This window comes from Cokeromyces recurvatus (assembly GCF_025118155.1).
Source record: "Cokeromyces recurvatus strain NRRL 2243 chromosome Unknown BX663scaffold_1, whole genome shotgun sequence".
NCBI lineage: Eukaryota > Fungi > Mucoromycota > Mucoromycetes > Mucorales > Mucoraceae > Cokeromyces > Cokeromyces recurvatus.
Genome location: NW_026251387.1, coordinates 1491748 through 1513178, shown reverse-complemented (window position 1 = coordinate 1513178; position 21431 = coordinate 1491748). Strand labels below are relative to the sequence as shown.

General features: G+C 30.1%; 9 protein-coding genes and 2 pseudogenes across 11 annotated transcripts; 4 read left to right on the top strand and 7 right to left on the bottom strand.

Moving 5' to 3' along the window:
* Positions 1 to 688: 688 nt before the first annotated feature.
* Positions 689 to 5630, bottom strand: BX663DRAFT_492785 (uncharacterized protein). The gene is made up of 13 exons (XM_051525264.1): positions 5340 to 5630; positions 5112 to 5245; positions 4994 to 5051; positions 4787 to 4918; positions 4481 to 4708; positions 4357 to 4417; positions 3958 to 4235; positions 3153 to 3856; positions 2959 to 3066; positions 2876 to 2896; positions 1225 to 2795; positions 892 to 1143; positions 689 to 822 (listed from the first exon to the last, which is right to left on the bottom strand). Exons 1-13 carry the CDS (start codon positions 5482 to 5484, stop codon positions 762 to 764), a joined length of 3753 nt encoding a protein of 1250 aa, XP_051388026.1. The 5' UTR covers positions 5485 to 5630; the 3' UTR covers positions 689 to 761.
* On the bottom strand, positions 5629 to 6355 carry BX663DRAFT_492783 (uncharacterized protein). Its single transcript, XM_051525263.1, has one exon. It carries the CDS (start codon positions 6274 to 6276, stop codon positions 5713 to 5715), a length of 564 nt encoding a protein of 187 aa, XP_051388025.1. The 5' UTR covers positions 6277 to 6355; the 3' UTR covers positions 5629 to 5712.
* A 211-nt stretch (positions 6356 to 6566) lies between these two features.
* On the top strand, positions 6567 to 7802 carry BX663DRAFT_539408 (uncharacterized protein). The gene is made up of 4 exons (XM_051530717.1): positions 6567 to 6656; positions 6719 to 6783; positions 6843 to 7119; positions 7174 to 7802. Exons 1-4 carry the CDS (start codon positions 6575 to 6577, stop codon positions 7701 to 7703), a joined length of 954 nt encoding a protein of 317 aa, XP_051388024.1. The 5' UTR covers positions 6567 to 6574; the 3' UTR covers positions 7704 to 7802.
* Positions 7803 to 10973: 3171 nt separating this feature from the next.
* On the bottom strand, positions 10974 to 12119 carry BX663DRAFT_492777 (uncharacterized protein). Its single transcript, XM_051525262.1, has one exon. It carries the CDS (start codon positions 11697 to 11699, stop codon positions 11181 to 11183), a length of 519 nt encoding a protein of 172 aa, XP_051388023.1. The 5' UTR covers positions 11700 to 12119; the 3' UTR covers positions 10974 to 11180.
* On the bottom strand, positions 11787 to 12365 carry BX663DRAFT_482274 (uncharacterized protein; the record flags this gene model as incomplete). The annotated part of the gene is made up of 3 exons (XM_051524414.1): positions 11787 to 12105; positions 12161 to 12270; positions 12324 to 12365. 3 exons carry the CDS (start codon positions 12363 to 12365, stop codon positions 11787 to 11789), a joined length of 471 nt encoding a protein of 156 aa, XP_051388022.1.
* Positions 12366 to 13055: 690 nt separating this feature from the next.
* Positions 13056 to 13836, top strand: BX663DRAFT_492773 (uncharacterized protein). The gene is made up of 2 exons (XM_051525261.1): positions 13056 to 13466; positions 13589 to 13836. Exons 1-2 carry the CDS (start codon positions 13279 to 13281, stop codon positions 13647 to 13649), a joined length of 249 nt encoding a protein of 82 aa, XP_051388021.1. The 5' UTR covers positions 13056 to 13278; the 3' UTR covers positions 13650 to 13836.
* Positions 13837 to 14360: 524 nt separating this feature from the next.
* On the bottom strand, positions 14361 to 14768 carry BX663DRAFT_547668 (uncharacterized protein; the record flags this gene model as incomplete). Its single annotated transcript, XM_051531029.1, has 2 exons — positions 14361 to 14417; positions 14658 to 14768. The coding sequence occupies 2 exons, from the start codon at positions 14766 to 14768 to the stop codon at positions 14361 to 14363; spliced, it is 168 nt and encodes a 55-aa protein (XP_051388020.1).
* Positions 14769 to 17495: 2727 nt separating this feature from the next.
* BX663DRAFT_t3 lies at positions 17496 to 17566 on the bottom strand (annotated as a pseudogene). Its single transcript has one exon. The product of its transcript is annotated as a tRNA-OTHER (tRNA).
* Positions 17567 to 18593: 1027 nt separating this feature from the next.
* On the top strand, positions 18594 to 19252 carry BX663DRAFT_482271 (uncharacterized protein; the record flags this gene model as incomplete). Its single annotated transcript, XM_051524413.1, has 2 exons — positions 18594 to 18714; positions 18777 to 19252. The coding sequence occupies 2 exons, from the start codon at positions 18594 to 18596 to the stop codon at positions 19250 to 19252; spliced, it is 597 nt and encodes a 198-aa protein (XP_051388019.1).
* A 42-nt stretch (positions 19253 to 19294) lies between these two features.
* BX663DRAFT_482270 (uncharacterized protein) lies at positions 19295 to 20413 on the bottom strand (the record flags this gene model as incomplete). The annotated part of the gene is made up of 2 exons (XM_051524412.1): positions 19295 to 20346; positions 20401 to 20413. The coding sequence occupies 2 exons, from the start codon at positions 20411 to 20413 to the stop codon at positions 19295 to 19297; spliced, it is 1065 nt and encodes a 354-aa protein (XP_051388018.1).
* A 754-nt stretch (positions 20414 to 21167) lies between these two features.
* Positions 21168 to 21238, top strand: BX663DRAFT_t11 (annotated as a pseudogene). Its single transcript has one exon. The product of its transcript is annotated as a tRNA-OTHER (tRNA).
* The last annotated feature ends 193 nt before the right edge of the window (positions 21239 to 21431 follow it).

Here is a 21431-nt window from a genome sequence, read left to right as displayed (position 1 = left end):
TTTAATACACATTATATTTTTTTTAAAAAAAAAGTAAACGGTAATAAGGCTTTATAGAATATGTTCCTGAAAGTGTCTACTGCAAAAAAAAAAAAAAAAAAAAAAATAATCACTAAATTACTCATCTATCCCAAATTTATAGTTTATACACTTTCAGATAAAGCAGTACAAAAATAAATATTTATATAATCTTATAGCTTTAATATTTAACACTCGAGTGTGATCGATATGTATCAACTAAAATATTTGTATAGAATAGAACAACTCTATAGCTTGATATCATTGTATCTGGATTTAATATTGCACTGCTATAACACCTTTACTCTCTCTCTCTCTCTCTCTTCAATTATATCTTTTACTTTCCATTAAATCCAAGGTATTATTTTAACATAAATTACCGTCATTCGCTTTTTCAATAATATAGCTTATTGAAACATAAGGAACGCTTAGCAATGGTTCTATATGACCTCCCCTCTTCTTTTTCTTAAGAAATATTTATATATATAAATACATATACATATTCCCCTTCTTCCGTCTGAACAAAGATTGTGGAATATTTCAACAATCGTTAAAATATCAATAGAACAACATAATTTTTTTTTTTTTTTTTTTTTTTTTTTTTTTTTTTTTTTTTTGTAAATTGCTGAAATACCAAAAGGTTATATTTTGTCTTAAAAAAAAATCAAACTAGTGAGCAATAATGCCATTTCATGTTTATTATGTAGTTCTTTTTAAATGAATGTACGGTAATATTCATCTTATTATAAAGAGTTTGCAACTTTCTGTTTGATTTCTAAAATTGTATTCAAAAATTCAGTATCACTATTTAAAAGAAAAAAAAAGATAAAGTTAGATTAAGTAATATTGTAAAGACTATTCACGTAAACTTACTTTCTATTTTCAGAATTTGCTGATGATAAATTGAAAATACCAGCCATCATTTGTTCTGCTACAGCTTGTGTTACATTAGGAGGGAAATCACGTAAAAGACGTAAACATTTTAGTATTTCATCCAGCATGACATTTCTAGAAGCGCTACAAATACAAAGTCGTAATAGTCCAACTACTGTGCGTTCAACAACCAACACACTTTGCTTATCAGCAAATTCTAGAATACCAAATATATATTCTGTAGCATAGGGCCTAGCACCAATATAAATACACAAATGTATATATTTATATATATCATAGAAATAATAATTCATATTTATTAATAAAACTTACCATAACTCTTCAATTCGTTCTGCATTTCGTACTGTGATAGTGATCATGAATTCTAAAAATAATACTGTAGCTGGATCATAAGGGATAGTGACAGTAGCTTTTTTCATAACTTCGGTATCATAACCAACGGCTTGGATTGCCTTTAATAAACATATTAATGTATCAGTTCGAAGGATATGAATATTTGAGAATAATTCTTCTAATTTGCAGACTGCTACACAGTCTACCGCACATAATGTTTGTTCTACTTCTTCCTCAGTGGGATCACGGCAGTAAGTTTCATCACTTGAATAAGGCGAAAGTAAGTACGAAGAAAGAGTTGACAAGAGAGATCCATCACGACGATTTGTTTGCTTAACTGGTTTAGGACTTTTTGGTTTTAATGGTATACTTGTTGTTCCCGATAAGAAATCTTCTACTTGAAGCATAGAATTAGGTAAAAGTGAATTTAAGAAAAGATTTCGAATGATTTGTAGAACTTTAATCCAGCCTCTATGAAGTGAGTCTCCATGTCGAGTTACGATAGTAAACATGACAACAGCAGCTAATTGACCCTTATAGTTACGACCAAAACGAGTAGCTAATTTACTAACTACATACTTTTGTCCTGCAACATCTACAATTGGATCAGGAACTGAAGTGTTTCCGTTTGTATTCTCTAATAAACCAGTCATAGTAGCTAAATTGATGACAATACTATCAAAGATGTTATAAAGCTCAAAATGAGCAGCTAAGCTTGCACAATGGCGAAAACCTGCGATCGCCTTTTGTAATATATCATCATCCTGAGCTGTACTAAAAATATAAGAAATAGCAGCTACAATAGGTTTCCATGATAATTCAAAGATAGTCTTGTCAAAAGTAGAAGTCATACATTGAACAAATTTACCACTAACAAGTGATTTGTGTTGAAGTTGCTTCCAGGCATAATTAAAGCCTAATAATCCTTCATGCTCTTCTGGCATTAAAATTTCATTTTGCTGAATAGCTTCATAGATAGCACAAAGATATTCCTTAGGAAAATCCTTTTTATTGTTAACGCCGCTAACATTACGAATGTATTGCTCTAAAGACATACGAGATTGACGCCTGATTTGGGGACTATGTTGATCTGTATTTAGCATAATAACAGAATACGCCAACACTTCTGCAGCTTCTACACTAGCAATCTCCTTAGGTCCTGTTTCAAAATAAGTGGCTGCAAATGATTCTGTAACACGCATAATTTGCTGTGATTCTCCTGGTAATCGGAATGTTTCAAGAACCATTCGTAACGCTTCGTCCATACGTTTCCCTCTAAAATCAAATTGTTGCATATAGGCTTTTAAGGTATCAAAATTCTCAGGTCTTCCTAAATATTCACCTAATACTTTTTTATCCAATTGTTGTGTTGATCTTAAGAAATGTGAAAGACTAGTATTGATATCTCCTTTTTCATCTGCTGTAATTATGTTATTTTCAACTAAGAACTGGATACCTTTCTTGGGAGATTCATTAAACAATCTGGATCCTTTTAAAATTAATCTTTTCCTTTCTTTTCTTTCTGCCAATTCTTGTATAGATGTGATTTCCTAATTTTTATATAACATAGGAATAAAATTTTAAATGGGCTATTATAAGTTTTAAACAACATCTTTGCTCTTACACATACAACATAACCATCTTGATTCTCCTATTTATATAATCAGCTACTTGTTTACTATTATTATTTTTATTATTTTCAAAATTCTTTACCTGATTGTTAATTCGTTCTACAATTTGTGTAACAAACATCAAAAGTGTATCCAAGCAAAGAGCATGAGAATTCATAAAAGAATAACTTTGATGATTGGGGAAAGAATTCTAAAGAAAGAAAGAAAAAAGGGGGGAGGGGAGGAGGAGAGAGAAAAGGATCAGCTCTTGTTATATCATTATTTTATATAGACTACCTTGCTTAAGAATTGAATTAATTCTTCAAATAAATCACCACAAGCTAAATCACAATCATAGTTATACCATAGATCAATCATAAAAGTGGGCTTACGAGCAAATTGTACTAGACTTTCTAATAATAATTCATGCACTTCACTTGAAATTACCATTTGCTCAGAAGAAGAATAGCCCTTATTTGTTCGAGGATAATCAGTTGACTTGGTTAAAAACATATTTGGAGATGAACTTCTAACATCTGCTGTGTTATTCTGTTCCAAGTCACTTTTTAATGATATAAAACTAATGTTTCCTTCATCATCTATATCAACTGACATATTGCGATTGCTTGCATTGGATGCTGGAGATAATCGTTCAATTAAAAAGAAAATAAAAAGCTCTTGCTGTAATTTCAAATAAGGTTGGAGCGTCTCAAAGACAGTTGAAATAACTCGGAGAGATAACGATAATAATGGTAGAGAATCTGATTTAGCCAACTGAAAAGCGTATTTACAAAATTCGTCAGTAACTAAAGAACGTAAATTCTCAAAACGTCCGATGCTTCTGCCTGCTACTTCAAATGCAACATTAAGAATACTAAGAGCCATTAAACGCATTGAATCGGTGTGTTTATGTTCATGAGGATTTAAAAGAGAGATCAAAACTCGAAGCAATTCACGTATAGCTGGTAAACCGTATGGTTTTAAACTAGAAGGCTCAACTGCTATATTTAAAGAATTTTAGTATTATTTTTCATTGTTCTTTCCCCTCTCCCTATTTTTTTTTTTTTTTTTTTTTTTTTTTTTTTTTTTTTTTTTTTTTTACCAGCAATTGCTTCAGGTGAATCGGTCATTAATGGCTCTTCAGATGTTGATGTTTCTACTTCTGTATCTTCTGTCTTTTGCTCTGGTATATTATTGGAATCTTTTAATGTATCTGATATATTTTCTTCTTCATTTTTAACTTCAGTAACAGTATTTGTGGGCTGTGTTGGTGTAGGTGATGAAGAAAAATTTGAGGTACTCATATGAGGATCAGTAGGCTCTTCTATAGCCTCGTTTGAAGACTCAATCAACTGCCATTCATCATCTAAGTTTTTTAGTCTATAATGTAATGGTTATGTTTCTTGTTAGATGTTTTTTTTTTTTTTTTTTTTTTTTTTTTTTTTTTTTTTAAAAAAAAAAGAAAAAAAATAAATCTCAAAAGTATATCTAGATATTATACCTCTCAAATATAGCGATCACCATATTTATCATAACATGTTCAGCTGATCGTCTTAACATTTCTTTTTCCAAAAAATAATAATAAGAAACTATACATTATTTTGTATACGAATGATTCAATTTACCACTTAATCTCATCTGACAGCACATGCTGAGGCCTGTTTCCATCATTTCACATACAGCTTCGTCACTCAAAACTTGTCCACATTCACTTGTAATAGCCATTTGTAGTACTTGTAACATACGTAATAATACAAGTTCATCAGAAGCAGCATCAGAAGCTTCAAATTTACAATGTGTTGCAGCTGAAGTTAAGGCATTCATAGCTGTGGCAATCCTTGAGTTGTGTATATCTGATAATTGACGTAAATAAAAGCATTATTTACATTTGCGTAAAAACGCAAGTTCATATATGTATACAAGACACTTACTAATAATTCCATAGTTTAAAAGCTTCTCAACACTTCCTAATGCAGTACCTGCAATAGGGCCTGTTGTATTTCCAGAACGAATCACTTCAAGAAAAGGATTTAATATATTGACAGCATCCACTTCACTAACATCTTTTTTTTTAAAAAAAAAAATACTTTTTAATAATAATTCTATACCAATATAAGATAGACTCATATTTCTTTTACCCGTTATAGTATCCATATATGTTCTTAAATTAGTAAATTCTTGCATTAAAGGATTCTCCTATTTAAAAATGATTTTTATTGAAAAGGTTTTCTTTATTATTTTATTGATATAACAAACCTGTCTAGTATTTGCGTCCTTTATATTTGATTGTGCACTTCGCAGGCCCATACTATTACCTAAACCACCCATTCTAAGTCCACTTACACCCATACCAGACCAACGGGCATTTTTACGCATAGCGCTAGTAACAGCTAATGTAATATAGAATAAGATTTACAAGATATATATATATATATATATGTGTGTGTGTATATGTGCGTGTTTATTAATATTTATAATACTTGCCAGTAATCTCTGCGTTTACAAGTTGTGACCAAGATAGCTCTGATTTGATTCTTACTTCTCCATGTTGACCAGTGTCAGAGACTTTTCTTGTGTTATGTTCATCTGTTAAATTAATTGTGTTGGATGTCGAGTTATTTATGGACATTGAAAAAAAAGGGATTAGTTGAACGTAATGATGGTATTAAAGATGATAGATTAATAGAATGATGTTTATAATCTTTGTTAAAATTCCTTTTGTTCCTTCCTCTTTACAAGAAAAAAAAAATATTAAAAGAAAAAAAAAAAAAAATAGAGAAAGGAAGTTTTTATTAGCAGAAATTTTGAATAAAAAAAAAAAATATGTATTCATTTATACATTGTGAATTTTTATTGCCTATTTATTAATATTATCATTTATTTGAATCTGCATTGGAGTATCTGTGCTCAAGATATGAATTGGACCGGGATTATTATTTAATATATCTTTTGCTTGTTCAATTAAAGTACGTGAAGGCTGATACCATTCTTGAACTAATTCGACTAATATATCACCAAATGTGACCCCACTCGCAACAATGATTCTACATAAGGTAGGTATCATTTGGTCTTTGCTTTCTATCCTTGGCCTTATTTCTATTTTTACTTTTTCATTTTCGAAATCAGTTTTTATAAAGGATTTAAGGTAATCAAACATAGATTGTTCAGGATCTGAATAAGACAATAAATCAATAACTAGTTCTGTATGCGTATTGAAGGATAATGGTTTCATGGCTGGAAATAAGCCATTTTCTAGTTGAATATGACTATGTTTTTTAATCCATTCTATTATTTCAGTTCTTGTTCCATAAAATACCCAACGGTTTGTATTTTCTACACTTGAGAGTGTAATCTTATCTTTTAAAAGAGGTGGTGTAATTATTCGAACACCTTGATTATCAACGTCTAATGATATATTCATAAGAATATATTTATTTATTTATGTCGATATAATTTTACCTGTTTCATATCCAAAACTCAAGGTCATATTTGTATGAAAGAAATGAGAAAAAGTTGAAAATGCATAAAAAAATTTAAAAATAAAATAAAATAGCTGTATAATCTATGTATTATGTAATAAAACTCACGTCACTTATTTCTTATGTATCACTATCTGTGTAACATAAAGAAGAAGAAGGAAAAAAAAAAAAAAAGATCTATTAAAGGAACAATGTAATTAATTTTATTTTATTTTTTAATCTTTTATTATTATTTTGTTAATGAGATTAAAGATAGTTTATTTGTATATATTGAAGTTTACCATATTATTGCTTAGTTTAGGAACATTAGGTTGCCATGTTGGTAAGTGCAGATATATACTATATTTACTACATAATATCTGTATACTTATATGAATATATAAGCTCAACTTGTATTATTAAATCAATTATCTGATAAAACTGGATCATGGTGGCCACATTATGTACCTGTAAGAATAATAATAATAATAATATGTATATGATAATTAAATCAATTAGTTATATACAGTATATTTTATACTATGCTGGAACAATATCTTCTGTTTTGTCGTCTACTGTATTATTATTCTTAAATTGTATGCTTCTTCTTCCAAAATTACTTTGGTACGACTGTTTGATTAGTATAATCAATATGCTATTATTTGTTTCTATTATTATCTATATTTCACTCAAGTCAGGAGTGATTCCTTGGACAGGAAACATAGAAAAACAATTTTCATCAACTACAAAAGGCTACGTTACTTATTGTTCTAACTACGATGATGACAACATGTTGATTCGATGCTGTAAAGTATACAATACTATAGTGTATATCATATTTATATTGACTGCGATTATAGGGTTAAGTAATGGAGAATGGCTTGGTATAGTTATTATAGGATTTTTCTGGCTTTTATTATCTGCCTATTCAATTCTCTTTAAAAAATGTTTAATTATTGAAGATGAATATTATGACTTTAAGAATGATATTCCTATGACTAAACCAGAAATACTTACTTCTACACAAAGATTGAACTCTTTACCACCTGTAATGGCTACAACAAAAACAGAACTTATATCCTATCCTCCTTATCAAGATCAGCGGGATAATTACTATCACAATACATCAGAAATAACAACTCCTACTCAACAACAGTCTGTGACTCATGATGTCGCTTATGAATACAATTTAAATGATGACTTATATCCGATAACAAAGCACCAATACGTGAATAATATACCACATCAAACATTATATGAAATGAATATGCCTAGAAGAATGTCTAAAACTTTTATAGACGATGAAGATGAACCAATACAGCAACAAAAATCTGATCTTATACATGATAGAACAGTCATTTCTTCTTCGTATTCACAACAACAATATTAAATCAATTCATAACAACTACAAGACGTTAATCTATTATCATGTATATGTCTATACGCGTATTTATATGTATTTACGATAACACTTGTAGTTACCTTTTTGCATATATATATATAGATATATGTATATATTTTATATATATATATATATATTGATGTAAAAAAAAAAGAAAAAAAAAGTTGTCGTTTATCATACATAGCCTACATAAATAGACCATATTATACGTTATATTATTAAATTGTCATTCAAAGATAATTTTTGAGTAAATGTGAGATATTCAAGCTTATATTTGGCATAACTATTAATTTCATTGATTAATTTTTTTTTATAACTCGAATCAAAGTTAAAATGACATGTATAATAAAATTAATTAGAATAAATAAGGGTTTGGCGACAGTGCCTTTTTTTTTTTTTTTTTTTACTTTTCATTTTGGAAACTACAAATTTAAATAACAAATAAATTAATCCTTTTGGTCACGTTACGTGACTTTCCTAAATACTAAAAGGGAATATAATTTACATAAAAATTTTGTAAATGCCAATTTAAATAGTAAGTGTAAACCCGATTCAACTCTCTGTGGTTAACCGGTAAGTCAAAATAAAATAAAACTTAAAGAAGATGTTAAATTAAAAGACAAGATCAAAGATAATGTTTATTTCATTCAAATCATAATTGTATTTATACTAAATAAAATATTGTAAAATGTTATCAAAGTATGAACGTGATCCAATAAGATTTGAACAAATATTAAAGCCTTAAAGAAGTCTTTACGTGTTAACATGTTTCACTTTGGACCCTGTTTTTACGTAACCTTTTGTTATTGGTAATGGGCTTGAATTTTATCTTCTGCTTTGCTTCTTTCCTTAGACGTACCTCGATCCACTGCAAAAAATTTGTCCGTTGTTACGTATGGAGTACTATACGTCGTACTCACGTACTGCATATATGGTGTACGATACGTCGTACGCGAGTACGATGTATAGTACTCTATGCATACAACGTATAACTTTTTACATTTGATTGGCTATTTCTTTGAAAAACATGAGCCATCATTGGTATTTTGCAGAATAAATAACGTTCATTTACGTTTCATCTTTATTACTTATTGGCTTATAAAATACATTTAATTCATATTAGGCTTTTATTATTGTCTTGTTTATTGGATGTTATTTAAAAATAAACATGTAGTTTGTTTACATAAAATGTGACTTTATTTACATTTAGAATAGTAATAATAATAATAATAATAATAATGGAAATATATAGCAAATGAATGATTACAAAAAATAAATTGTTTTTAAAATAATAGTAAAAAAAAGGATATTTCTTACAATTGATAATAGAAAATACGATTGCACTTACCTTTGCATCTTTAAAAAGAAATAGTACAATTACGCAGTAAATAGATACAAATAAATAAGAGAAAAAGACAGAGATAATAATGATAGGGGCCTAGGAAGCTAAATTACAGCAGTTAAACAGAAGAAAACAAACAATCTATAATAAACAAAGTTGATTAGTTAGTAAATAAAAAAATAAAAAAGAGTATTGGTATTCAAAAGAATAAAATGCTTACCGAAAACAAAGAAAAAAAGGGTTTTCAAAAAGGACAAAAGCTATTTGAAAAAAAAAGTAAAAAGTCCTAAAAGAAGAGAATAAAAGATAAGATTGATATATCTTATATTAGACAAAGAAAGTATACTTTTGGAATTAACAGATAAATGTTATATTTTATTTTACCTTTGTATATACATTTGTTTATCTGTGTAATATTTCTTTTAAAATATCAAATAAAAAATATTAGAAAATAAAAAATAATATTAAGACAAAAAGAGTCAAGGAGAGCGAACAATAGTTCTGAAGTCAATCATTTTTATTTAGGTATTTATTTATAAGAATTGTTAAAGAGGTCTGAGGATAAGATGTGAATCAGAAAAGTGTTAGTTACGACCGAATAAGATACATTGTTGATAATGAAGTGTTAAAAGTTTTTAATATTATTTGATGGAGCGGATCAAGAGAGATTTAGGATAGAATTTCTTAAATAAATTTATGATCCGCATGTTTAGTCATGAAACATGATATTGTAAGTCAGCTCATGACAGACATGCTATCTGGTTACCTGATTGCCTACTGGTTTCTCATCTACAGCACTCTGATGAAGGGTTTAGGTTGAGCCTACGCTTTATGTATTGGACAACACCAAAATATGTCTTGTTAGGCCTACTAATTTCCATTAAAACCAGAAAGTAAAAACACCGCCGCCAACAGGTGATGGTATAGCTACTGTTAACGTTGACCATAAGTTATGTGTTTTGAAATGAAAGGGTGTCGTATCGTGTTTCCTTAAATGAAAAGGATTTTTGTCCGTTGATCACAGATATTGAACTTCAAGCGCTAGTGTGCTGGACCACCTGAAAAAATGTAATAAAGTTACGATTAATGCAACTTTGAAGTATTGTTTGACGCGCATTAAGTCTTGGTCCTAGTACATCAAACGCTAAAAAAAGGAGGGCTTATATAGTTAAGCATAGAAATACTATTTGTAAACAAATAACGCATTAGTTAATATCATATTGTAGTGTTTACTTCTTTAATATTACCACTATTTCATTGATTGCGATGATAGCTCATTTACTATCGACTTCTTGTCCCCCCCACTGGAAAAGCTACAAGCATGAAAGCTTGATACTTTGGCAGTTTAAGTTTCTCATACATGCTTCTGTATAAAATAAAAAGATAAGTTAAGTGTAATATACTTGATTCGACAAACATTGATTGATGGGGGTATCATCACTCAAAAATTTTATTCAGTATGATAGAAAAATCTGGTTTACTCAAACTGCAATACTTCCGTTCCAAGTTACAATGTACGCATCAATATAATTAGGGCTTACTCCTCATCGCAAAGATGTCCAGCATTCCTTCTACTACAAATAAAAAAGGCAGTCAGGTATAGCTAGCGTAGTCTTTAAATAATACTAATGGAGGTAAATCTTTAAAAATCTAATAAAGGATATTCTATTTTCTTAGATACATCCTATTCGTCAGCCTTATATAATTGAGAACCCTTCGTCTTACAAGCAATCAACCATCTTTATCTTAAGAGATTGGCCTACATAGACTGCACTGAAGAATCTCTCTTAAGAAGTTTAAAGTTTTATGAAAAGAGGAAATATCAATGAATATGACAGTTGATAAAAGAATAAGCATAAGAATAAAAACATATATTGGATGTGAACGACTAAACAAAAAAAAAAAAAAAAAAAAAAGCGGTAGAAAAAGACGATTAGTTGTCTAGACGAGGAGGGGGGGACAGAAGAAAGGCAGGTAAAGAGCCATCATAAACTTGGCTGTTGCTTCGACTAGATGGAAACCAGCTGCCTCTGACCCAGCCTATATACTTGGCAGATTTAAATATAGTATCGTGGTCTTCAACATCAGAGTTGCTATCTGGTGAGCGCCTTGCATTTCTATTTTTAGCCATGTTTTTTTTCAAAATCTTTCCTCGCTTCTTTCATTTTTCTGTAGGTTCTGGCCAATGCCAAACAACCCCTTTTTATCTCAAAAAGACGTTTTATCAACGTCCTAAGACGATATAAATGGTCTTCGGAAGTTGGAAGACGTAAGGAACCTAGTACAGAAAAGGTATATAGGCCCTCTTCGACCAAACGTGTCTCTGTTATTTCTCCTTCGATACCACAAAGTTGTATACCACGAACTTTGAGTGCCTTTTTTTCTTTATTTTTGATGTGTGGGGAGGAGTAAAATTGATCAGAAATTATTTTACTCTCTCTGCACAATTTGGCATGATCATCGAAATATTTTTTGCTATTAGTCTGATCTCTGGCGATTTCTCCATTTAGCAAATCAACTAACTTGTTTCGGTCTTTGCAACAAACGCGGAAGTCGATCTTGTCCCCAATGCACTTTTTTTTTGATTCTTGATTTGCCTTCTTTGCTATCGAAGATTGGCCATTAACAGAATCACCCCACATAATTTTTAGGGTTGGGTGCTCGAAAATGGAGTCTATAATAGGGCTCCAGATTTGTATACAAGTGTTTGCTTCAGTTGTATGTTGAGGTTAGGCCTCCAAATATTCAGGGTGAAGTTTCATGACAGAAGTAACATGAGCGTATATTTTAAAATATGTCTCTTCTTTAGTAAAGGCATATTTTGCTTGCTTCATCAAACATTCTTGATAGGCTTTTGTAAGACTGCCTTCAGCAAGATGTTCAATCTCTTTCAGCTCCGTCATTATGCTCTCAGGGATATCCTCGAATTTGACTTTGGCGTCGTAGTCATTTTTAATTTTTTCCCATTCATCTTCATTGAACAGATGTCGCTGATTGTTTGATGTTTCACTGTTGTTACTTAAATCGAGCGTGGAATTGAATCCAAGACTAAATCAAATGTATTAGTAGAAGTTCTAATTTAAAATGACAAAGCAAAATATACCAGATTGCTGTTTGGGCATCGACAGGCAAGTTGTTGTATATTTTGCCTTTATAAATTGCATGAGCATGATTTTTTATCTTTGTAGCTATTGGGTCTGCTTCAATAATTTCCTATAATGTACACTTCTCAAAATTTTGTGTACAACTTGACATTCATCACTTACAATTTCTGCCTTGGGTTTTTTTCTCATTCCGCGAGTGGTCATTCTACTGTACGATGCAACTCCACGCTTTGTTTCATTTGTCCTTACGCCATCTTTGTGCTGTTCAATCAATTTTTTATTCCAGTAATCAGTACATTCTGTATTATTAAATAGCTTTTTTTTTTTGAGTGTTGCTATTTGGATTGCAAAAAATCAAAAGACACCACAACCGGCCATTATTTAACTTTTATTCGAAAAACTCTAAATGAAATGGATAAAACCCCTTGTATGAACGGCTTTTATATTGTTATGAACAATGTGCCTATTCATACACATAGTGATATTGACGAATTGATCACTTCAAGAGGTTATAGAAGCATATATCTTCCCCCATATTCACCTGAGCTTAACCCAATTGAGCAATTTTGGTGTGTTGTAAAGAACAAGGACAAGAGGGGCACATTTTCTGATGATGAAGATCTCAAGACAAGAATTGCAGATGCATGCAACAATGTTCCTATTCAACATGTGAAAGCTTTCATACAACACTCTTGTGATCAACTTGAAAAGTGTAGAAATAAAGAACCCTTATAATCACATAAATCCTTTTCGCTTTACCGCAATTTAATTTCACAAAAAAACTGCAATTTGATTTTTAAGAAACCTGCAATTTAATGCTGCGTTCACTGTAATTGTAAGTAAATAAATATTAATCTAAAGTAAAGAAAAAAAATGATAGAAGAAAAGAAAAAGATAAATGAAAAACGGTAAATGAAAAGAAAAAAAGGAAACGACAATGACGTAGAAATATAGTAGTTTCTTTTAATTTAGTCCGAAAAAGGAAATTTTCTGGAAGTAATGGATAATGCTAGACGGCTAACATATAAATATCTTTACCAACAAATAAGTTATTCTTCAATTACTTACTTTTTATTTTATTCAATCAATCTTTTTACCAGCAAAATCCCTTTTTAATATGTCTCGTTCACAATATCCTCCTATTGTCCTTAATACTGCTTCCACTGCTCGTTTGCATCCTTCCAGACAAACAGCATCTACTGGTGGTAGCAATAGAATGAACCAGCTTGAAGAGCAAGTTGCTTCCCAAAGCCAAAGAATCTCTCAGTTGGAGGAAGAGATTAGCAACTTAACAAGCCAAAATATGTATAATCAGAGAAAGATCAGCAGAAATCCCGATATGACCGTAAGTATTATTATTATGTAATTACAATGACAATCATTATTAAATAAAATGTATAATACCTGTTATTCAATTCAATCAATAGGACAAGATTCACGATGCTTACGAGTAAAGTGGACGTAAATTTGATCCCAGATCTACGTTAAAAGATGGAGGTCATAACGAGCAGATCTTCGATTTCATCTTTGCTCAGGTTAGAGACAACAACAATTCTGGGGAAAGAGCACGGAAAGAGATTTCGGCACGTATCAGAAGTGTGTATGATACGGAAAAAAGGAAGCATTCGCGTGCCGAAATCAACACACAGGAGCAACTAGAAGCTCTTAAAAAAAAGGAAATAATTAGAAGCAGAAAAAATAGAGTAAGTATATACTTAGCATAAAATTTAATACAAGATAAAGTAAATTTAACTTCTTTCTCCTTATATTCTATAGAAGCACAAAAGAAGATTGGCAAAGTTCAGCAAAGAAGGAGCCAGGATTGCTGAAGAATTGGGCATGCCTTATAATGAATGTCTCCGAATGATCAAGGCACCTTATATGACTGACGATGAGTATGACATTCATTTTCAGGGCTCGTTGAGGACTTGGAAAAGTCTACGTCCACATCGGAGAAGTGAAAAGGTACGTAAGTTAAAATACAAACTAATAAAAAAAAACTAACTGTAATGAATATTTTTTTGAATACCTTTAAAGTTGAACCAACTGTTCGATAAACTGGACACTCTCTCCAAGAATGTGGACAAGTCTACACCCACAAGAATCGTCGTTACGAGGGTGCAATCTTTTGGATACCTTTCCTGCTTGGGCCAAAAGTGAAGACGCCTATAATTATAATATTTTTATCTTTTTTATAATTTACCTTTGAGAATGCATTAATCGATCATAAATATCTACATCAGCAAAAACAAAAGACTTTATATATTTGTATATAGATATCACACTAATTTCTATCTTCTAACATCATCTCAAAAAAAAAAAAAGAAAGAAAGAAAGAAAGAAAGAAAAAAGAAAAGAAAAAAAAAGAACATTTGAAAGACTGACATAACGATTTTTTGCAACAGATAATATATTTAATTTAATTCAATGAAAATGAAAATGAAAATGAAAATGAATAAACTAATTGATTAAATGTCTCGGTAAATTTATAATAACCTTGATACTTTGAAGGTGATCAAGTTTAATGCCAACAGGAGAGTGAATGCGCATGACGGGAACAATCGACATTGCTGAAGGATCTTCAAATTCATTGCTCCATACTTCCATGTTGTTGATCTCATACGCATGCAGGTTGAGGCCTTCTTTCTTTTTGAATCATCTAAAATAAAAAAAAAATAAGAAATAAGAAATAAGAAATAAGAAATAAGAAATAAGAAATAGAAAATAAGAAATAAGATATAAGATATAAGATATAAAAATTAAAAAATAAAAAATAAAAAATAAAAAATAAAAAATAAAAAATAAAAAATAAAAAATAAAAAATAAAAAATAAAAATAAAAAATAAAAAATAAAAATAAAAAATAAAAAAAATAAATATAATTCAATGTGCGAAAACCCTTCTTTATAGATATCAAAAAAAAAATATTTACTTTTTTCTCTCATTCCACAATGTGAATAATGTAATTACTCTTTCTTTTTTCTCTAATTTCGCAATGCAAATAGTGTGATTTCTTTTTTTTCTTCTCTCTAATTTCACAAATAGTGTAATTACTTTTTTTCTCTCAACTCGCAAATATGAATAATATTTTTTTTTTTTATTTTTATATATATGGCTGAAAAAAATAATGCATGTGTAAACTTTACCTTAAGGGAAAAAAATACAATGAAAAATTAAAAGTACTTTTAAATCCAGCAAAATATTATATTTTAGAAATTCTATTAGCTAATTTTTTTATTTGGAAAATTTATGTTAAAAATTAGTAGAAATAAACAATTAAAAAAATCGCTGCTTAAATGGTGGTGGACGACGTATAGTACTTTTATACATCGTACGCCAACTTTTCGCAGTGGAAAAAAATATTGCGGCGAACTGATAAGACACCAAAAATAACCTATCAAAACTGATACGTCTGCGGTGCTTAGGTGTGAAATAATAAAATAAAAACTGATTAACTAAACTCAAATATAAAAACCAAATAAGACTCAAATAACCAAACGACAATCTCGACAATATTTTCTTTGTCCGAGTTCTTCTGCTGACAATATTTATTAATATTCTTTTTCAATTCCCTCAGCTGCAGTCATAGTACTTAATGTACACAATTAATTTATTACAGTGCACACTTCTTCAAATTGCGTACTTGTGATTTCTCAAACTGCGTATTTTACAGCTCAAATTGCATTATTTTTTTGATACCTTTTTCATAAGCTATTATTTCTTTGAAGGCAAATATCAGATCGGTAATATGTACTCAATAAAAGCAAAAATTATTTTCGAAGATGGTCAAGGAAATGTTTTTGATAAGAGCGGGAATGAAGCAATGGATTGGGATGAGGAAGTTGATCCTCATAACTTGGAGAACCTAACCAAGGATGCTATTGCAAATAACCCCGTCGGAGTTTCAATTTTCCAATTTCCTTTTTTGGAAATTGACTACGCACACCACATTTGTATGTTATATGGCGGAAGACTAAAAAATAATAAATGTTAAAATGTATAAGTGGCTAGTAATCGCGTTCTCAATCTGCTGGAGCAAGTTCGAATCCTTTTTGCCTCAATTTTTTGTCCCCTTAATATATTAGTTTTTTTTCATAAATGCCTATATAAATGTGGGGAGTTGTTTTTATTTAACAGTTTTAGGTAATTTTATTATTTTTTTTTCTTCTCTTTTTGGTTTTTTGTATTGATTGCTTATTCTGTCGGGTTCTACGGTTCTTAATTTTATTATATTTATATGACGTTTGAAATGTTATGATAATATTTGGGGAGGTGTGCCAAGTGTGTAAAAAAAGTTAGCTTTGCCTGTGTAAGCGAGAATTCTGCTTGTCTAAGTTTATTAGTGAAAGACGGTTTGTATTTTACTAGTAAAATATAATAAAATAGAGATAAAATATAATTAATAAAATAAAACAAAAAAAATGAGATAGATAAAGCACATTAAAACCTATTAATAAATTCTAGCAAGGTAAACATAAGTTAGAAAAGTGTATTAAACTGAATTACACAAAATAAAGGTTAATAAGTTAAGCATATTTAAAACTTTTGTAAGATGATGAGTAATAATAAGATAAGATAAAAATATAACAATTTGTATTTGATAATATAATTATAGAACTAGAATAATTATTTAATTATTATAATTTCAAAAATCATTACAGGTATATACATATCTTTTGTAAATTTAATCTAATATTCTTACTAATTCACGTACTTTGAGTAAATTCAATTAATGTGCCTAGTTGTATTTCCCCTGTTTGATTTTTAAAGTTATTTTTTTAAAAATGTTTAATCAAAAATATATTTTTACATGTAGGGCTTATATTAGTTGTTTTTTCCATACAAGAGTATATATTTAATATATATACAGACAGAGTTATTATTGAAGTGTGCTGTATGATCTATTACGATTATTTATTTTATTCAATTAAGTTACAAATCATACAATCATGGGAAGGCCAATAGATATTATAATTTTTATTTATATATTCAATTTAGAATAAAAAATAAAGCCAGTTTATAGCTGTTACTAGATTTTCAGAAGTTTTGAACCTTTATTATAAATCAAACAGTAATATAAAACTAAATAAACTAAATTACTCTATAACTTATATTAAAATATATCATTATTATTCAAAAGCTTTAAGTTGTTTTAATTGGCATTTAAATGCATTATAAATGAAAAAAACAGATAGTTTAATAATAATGAATTTATATATACCTATAATGAACAATATTGAACCAAAACAACGGGTAAAAACCATTAAAATAAACATATAACATATGAAAATATAATTTCGACGCTAAGCGCACCTCAAAAAAATAAAAAATAAAAAGAGTCGATCAGGATTCGAACCTGCGTCTCCACGTTGCCAGCGTGATACTTAACCACGCAGACAACCGCGCATAATTTTCTCAGATATTTTAGAGAATAAACAAGAGGAGTACCGGCTTTTGGGCAATTTCCAAAAAAGGAAATTCGAAATTTCAAACTCCGACGGGTTATTTGCAATATTAACCATTACCGTTATTACCGTTATTACCGTTATTGCCGTTATTGCCGTTATTGCCGTTATTGCCGTTATTGTCGTTATTGCCGTTTAGAACATACGATATTGCCGTTTAGAACATACGATATTGCCGTTTAGAACATACGATATTGCCGTTTTGAACATACGATATTACCGTTATTACCGTTTAGAATATACGATATTGTCGTTATTGCCGTTTGCCGGTTTAAATTTGAGTAATCCAAGTGGGCACTATTTTGAAACATCATACTCTTTTCGTGCGCTATTCTTTAATGTGTAACGAAGCACATGATTTTAGGGAGGTGGGCATTTTGCATGTTTTTTATTTGTCTTGCGAAATGTTTCATATATGTATATAGTGCTATAGGATTGGATTATAGTGAATGGTAGAAAGCTAATTGCTTTAGCTAGTTTTCATGTCTGTCATAGACAGTTAGTTAATGTGTCTCATGTAAAGGACGAACTTGTATGCACATAAGAGATATTTGTGTAGGAATTAAAAATAACAAGCTAATACGCCAAATTAAGGAGTAAGGGGGTATGTGGGCGCTTTTTTTGTTGTATGGAAACATGCTTAACAAGGCTTACTTTTGAGGTAGGTTCGGCAACCATGTCAGGGCTTTCTGAGTAAATATAAAAAGCATACAGTATTTATGTTTTTTTGTTATTTGGCAAAGTCAAAAAAAAAAGTTATATAGAAGAACTAACGCGACACGAAAAACTTGTTGCTTTAACTGAATATAATGACCGCTTAAATTATTTGGACCAATGTTGGTGCCGCAAAACCATTTCCTTGAAATATATTTGGGGGTGGGAAGTAACTAAGTTGACTATACTTTTTTTATTATTTTCGAGCTCATAATGGACGACGGAAATGGTGAATAGATGATGAAAAGAATTACATGTCCACTCAGATTTACATCTTCTTTGTAGAAAATAGGATTTCTGCTCAATCGGTGACATTCAGCGATAACTTATTAGACAAAGAAAAAATTCATGATCTCATTTTAAAATCTTTGCTAGGTGTGTACGCAAAATCTTTCATATTCATTTATTATATTATTAAGAAACTATAAAAAATAAAGGTTTACAGGCTTCAAAATCTTTGTATAGAGCAAGCCGCTGCCATTGGGCTAACAAGCCAGCGTCTGTTGTTGTATTATTTCCGAAGGTCCAATGCTCTAAAGATCTGCCACCAGTCATTGTTATAGCTGAAAATACAATCAATGCTGATTTCATGGAAGATTTAATCAAGTATTGTTTATCACTACATGAGGAATACAAAATCTCACCATATGTACTTATTTTTTTGACTGGAGGATTTTCAGATGAAGAGATCAAATCTAAATTCAAGGTGGAAAACAATTCTTTTATGATGGAAGCAAATTGTAGTTTTTGGTCAGATAATTGTTATGTATTATGTAAAGAATCTATTGCTGGTTTTGTCAATGAATATCCAATGCAAGAATTTATTGCATTAGCTTATTGTATAGTCGACACAGAAAACAGTCTATACAGCGATGACCCAATTGTTAAATATTTTGTTAATTTGGGCAAATAATAAATATAACATAAAACGATAAGATAAGTAAATTTTATTAAACTATTGTTCAATTTCAATTATTTTTCTTTTGCTTAGTTTTTTGCTTTTGCCGTGGTATGATGATTTTAAAGTTTTCCAATTACTGTAGCTAAGAAAAAATTCTTTGTTTCTTCCTTCCTTGAAACAACGTTCCCAGCTCATCCTTCCTATTTTCTTTTTTTGAAACTCTTCAATGAACGTCGCATCATCCGCTGCTATTATATCATTGTGGTAATCAACTGTCAGCAAATTGCTGATGTTTGGTGTATCTTCGATTGGCGTTATTTCACGATCTTTTTTAAATTTATTTTCTTGATGATAGAAGTAAATTTGACCATCTTCAGCGTATTTTAATGCTTTTTCTGTAGATTCTCCATTTTGTAAACATTTTACAATTTTTTCAAACTGAGTTTTTGCTTTGAAACATAGGTCGTTAATAACAATTAGTTTTTCTTCTTCGATATGACACTCGTTCTCAAATTTATCTTTAGATATTTGATATAGAAGCTGTATTGTTGGATCATTTTTTTTACGGACAGATAATATGTTTCGTTTTTGCTGGGTAAGAAAGTGACTTAAAGCAACCAACTTGTTCAAGGGGATGTTGTTTAGATGAGGTTCAATTGATTCAGCTGAAATTATATGACAACTTTCTGCCCAAAAGTCACAAGTCATTGTATACATGAAATCATTTTCAGAAATTTTAAGTGTTGATTTGACTTTTGTTGCAATATTTTGGATAGATATTACGAGCACCTTTGGTAATTGTCCATATTCTTGTTTCAATTGCAAGGAATAATTAATTAGTCTTCTTGTAAAAGCCTCATCCATCTTACATTGGACTTCTATTAAGACTGGAGATAGTTGTGGTAACCTAGGAATGTACACGACATCAGAAATGCATTTGTTTGCCCAACCACAGCGACCCAGACCATAGGCGGACTGGTCGACATTTTGATCAACCAAATCCTTTACAATAATGTCCATAATTCTTTCGTCCTGTAAAAGAAATCTTGTAATGAAATCCGTCCCAGGTACAAAATCAGGTGCCAGGGTGAATGTTGCTAATTGTCCTATTGATAATGTTATTAGAATCTTATTCCTAATTTTTATTATGTTAATATTACCAGGTATCTCCATTATTGTGTTGAAAAAGGCAAGAGTAAAAACGTATATTTTAAACGGCAATATCGGCAACATCGTACTAAAATAAAAAAAATATCCCACGTTCCCCCTTACTCCTTAATTTGGCGTATTAGCTTGTTATTTTTAATTCCTACACAAATATCTCTTATGTGCATACAAGTTCGTCCTTTACATGAGACACATTAACTAACTGTCTATGACAGACATGAAAACTAGCTAAAGCAATTAGCTTTCTACCATTCACTATAATCCAATCCTATAGCACTATATACATATATGAAACATTTCGCAAGACAAATAAAAAACATGCAAAATGCCCACCTCCCTAAAATCATGTGCTTCGTTACACATTAAAGAATAGCGCACGAAAAGAGTATGATGTTTCAAAATAGTGCCCACTTGGATTACTCAAATTTAAACCGGCAAACGGCAATAACGACAATATCGTATATTCTAAACGGTAATAACGGTAATATCGTATGTTCAAAACGGCAATATCGTATGTTCTAAACGGCAATATCGTATGTTCTAAACGGCAATATCGTATGTTCTAAACGGCAATAACGACAATAACGGCAATAACGGCAATAACGGCAATAACGGCAATAACGGTAATAACGGTAATAACGGTAATGGTTAATATTGCAAATAACCCGTCGGAGTTTGAAATTTCGAATTTCCTTTTTTGGAAATTGCCCAAAAGCCGGTACTCCTCTTGTTTATTCTCTAAAATATCTGAGAAAATTATGCGCGGTTGTCTGCGTGGTTAAGTATCACGCTGGCAACGTGGAGACGCAGGTTCGAATCCTGATCGACTCTTTTTATTTTTTATTTTTTTGAGGTGCGCTTAGCGTCGAAATTATATTTTCATATGTTATATGTTTATTTTAATGGTTTTTACCCGTTGTTTTGGTTCAATATTGTTCATTATAGGTATATATAAATTCATTATTATTAAACTATCTGTTTTTTTCATTTATAATGCATTTAAATGCCAATTAAAACAACTTAA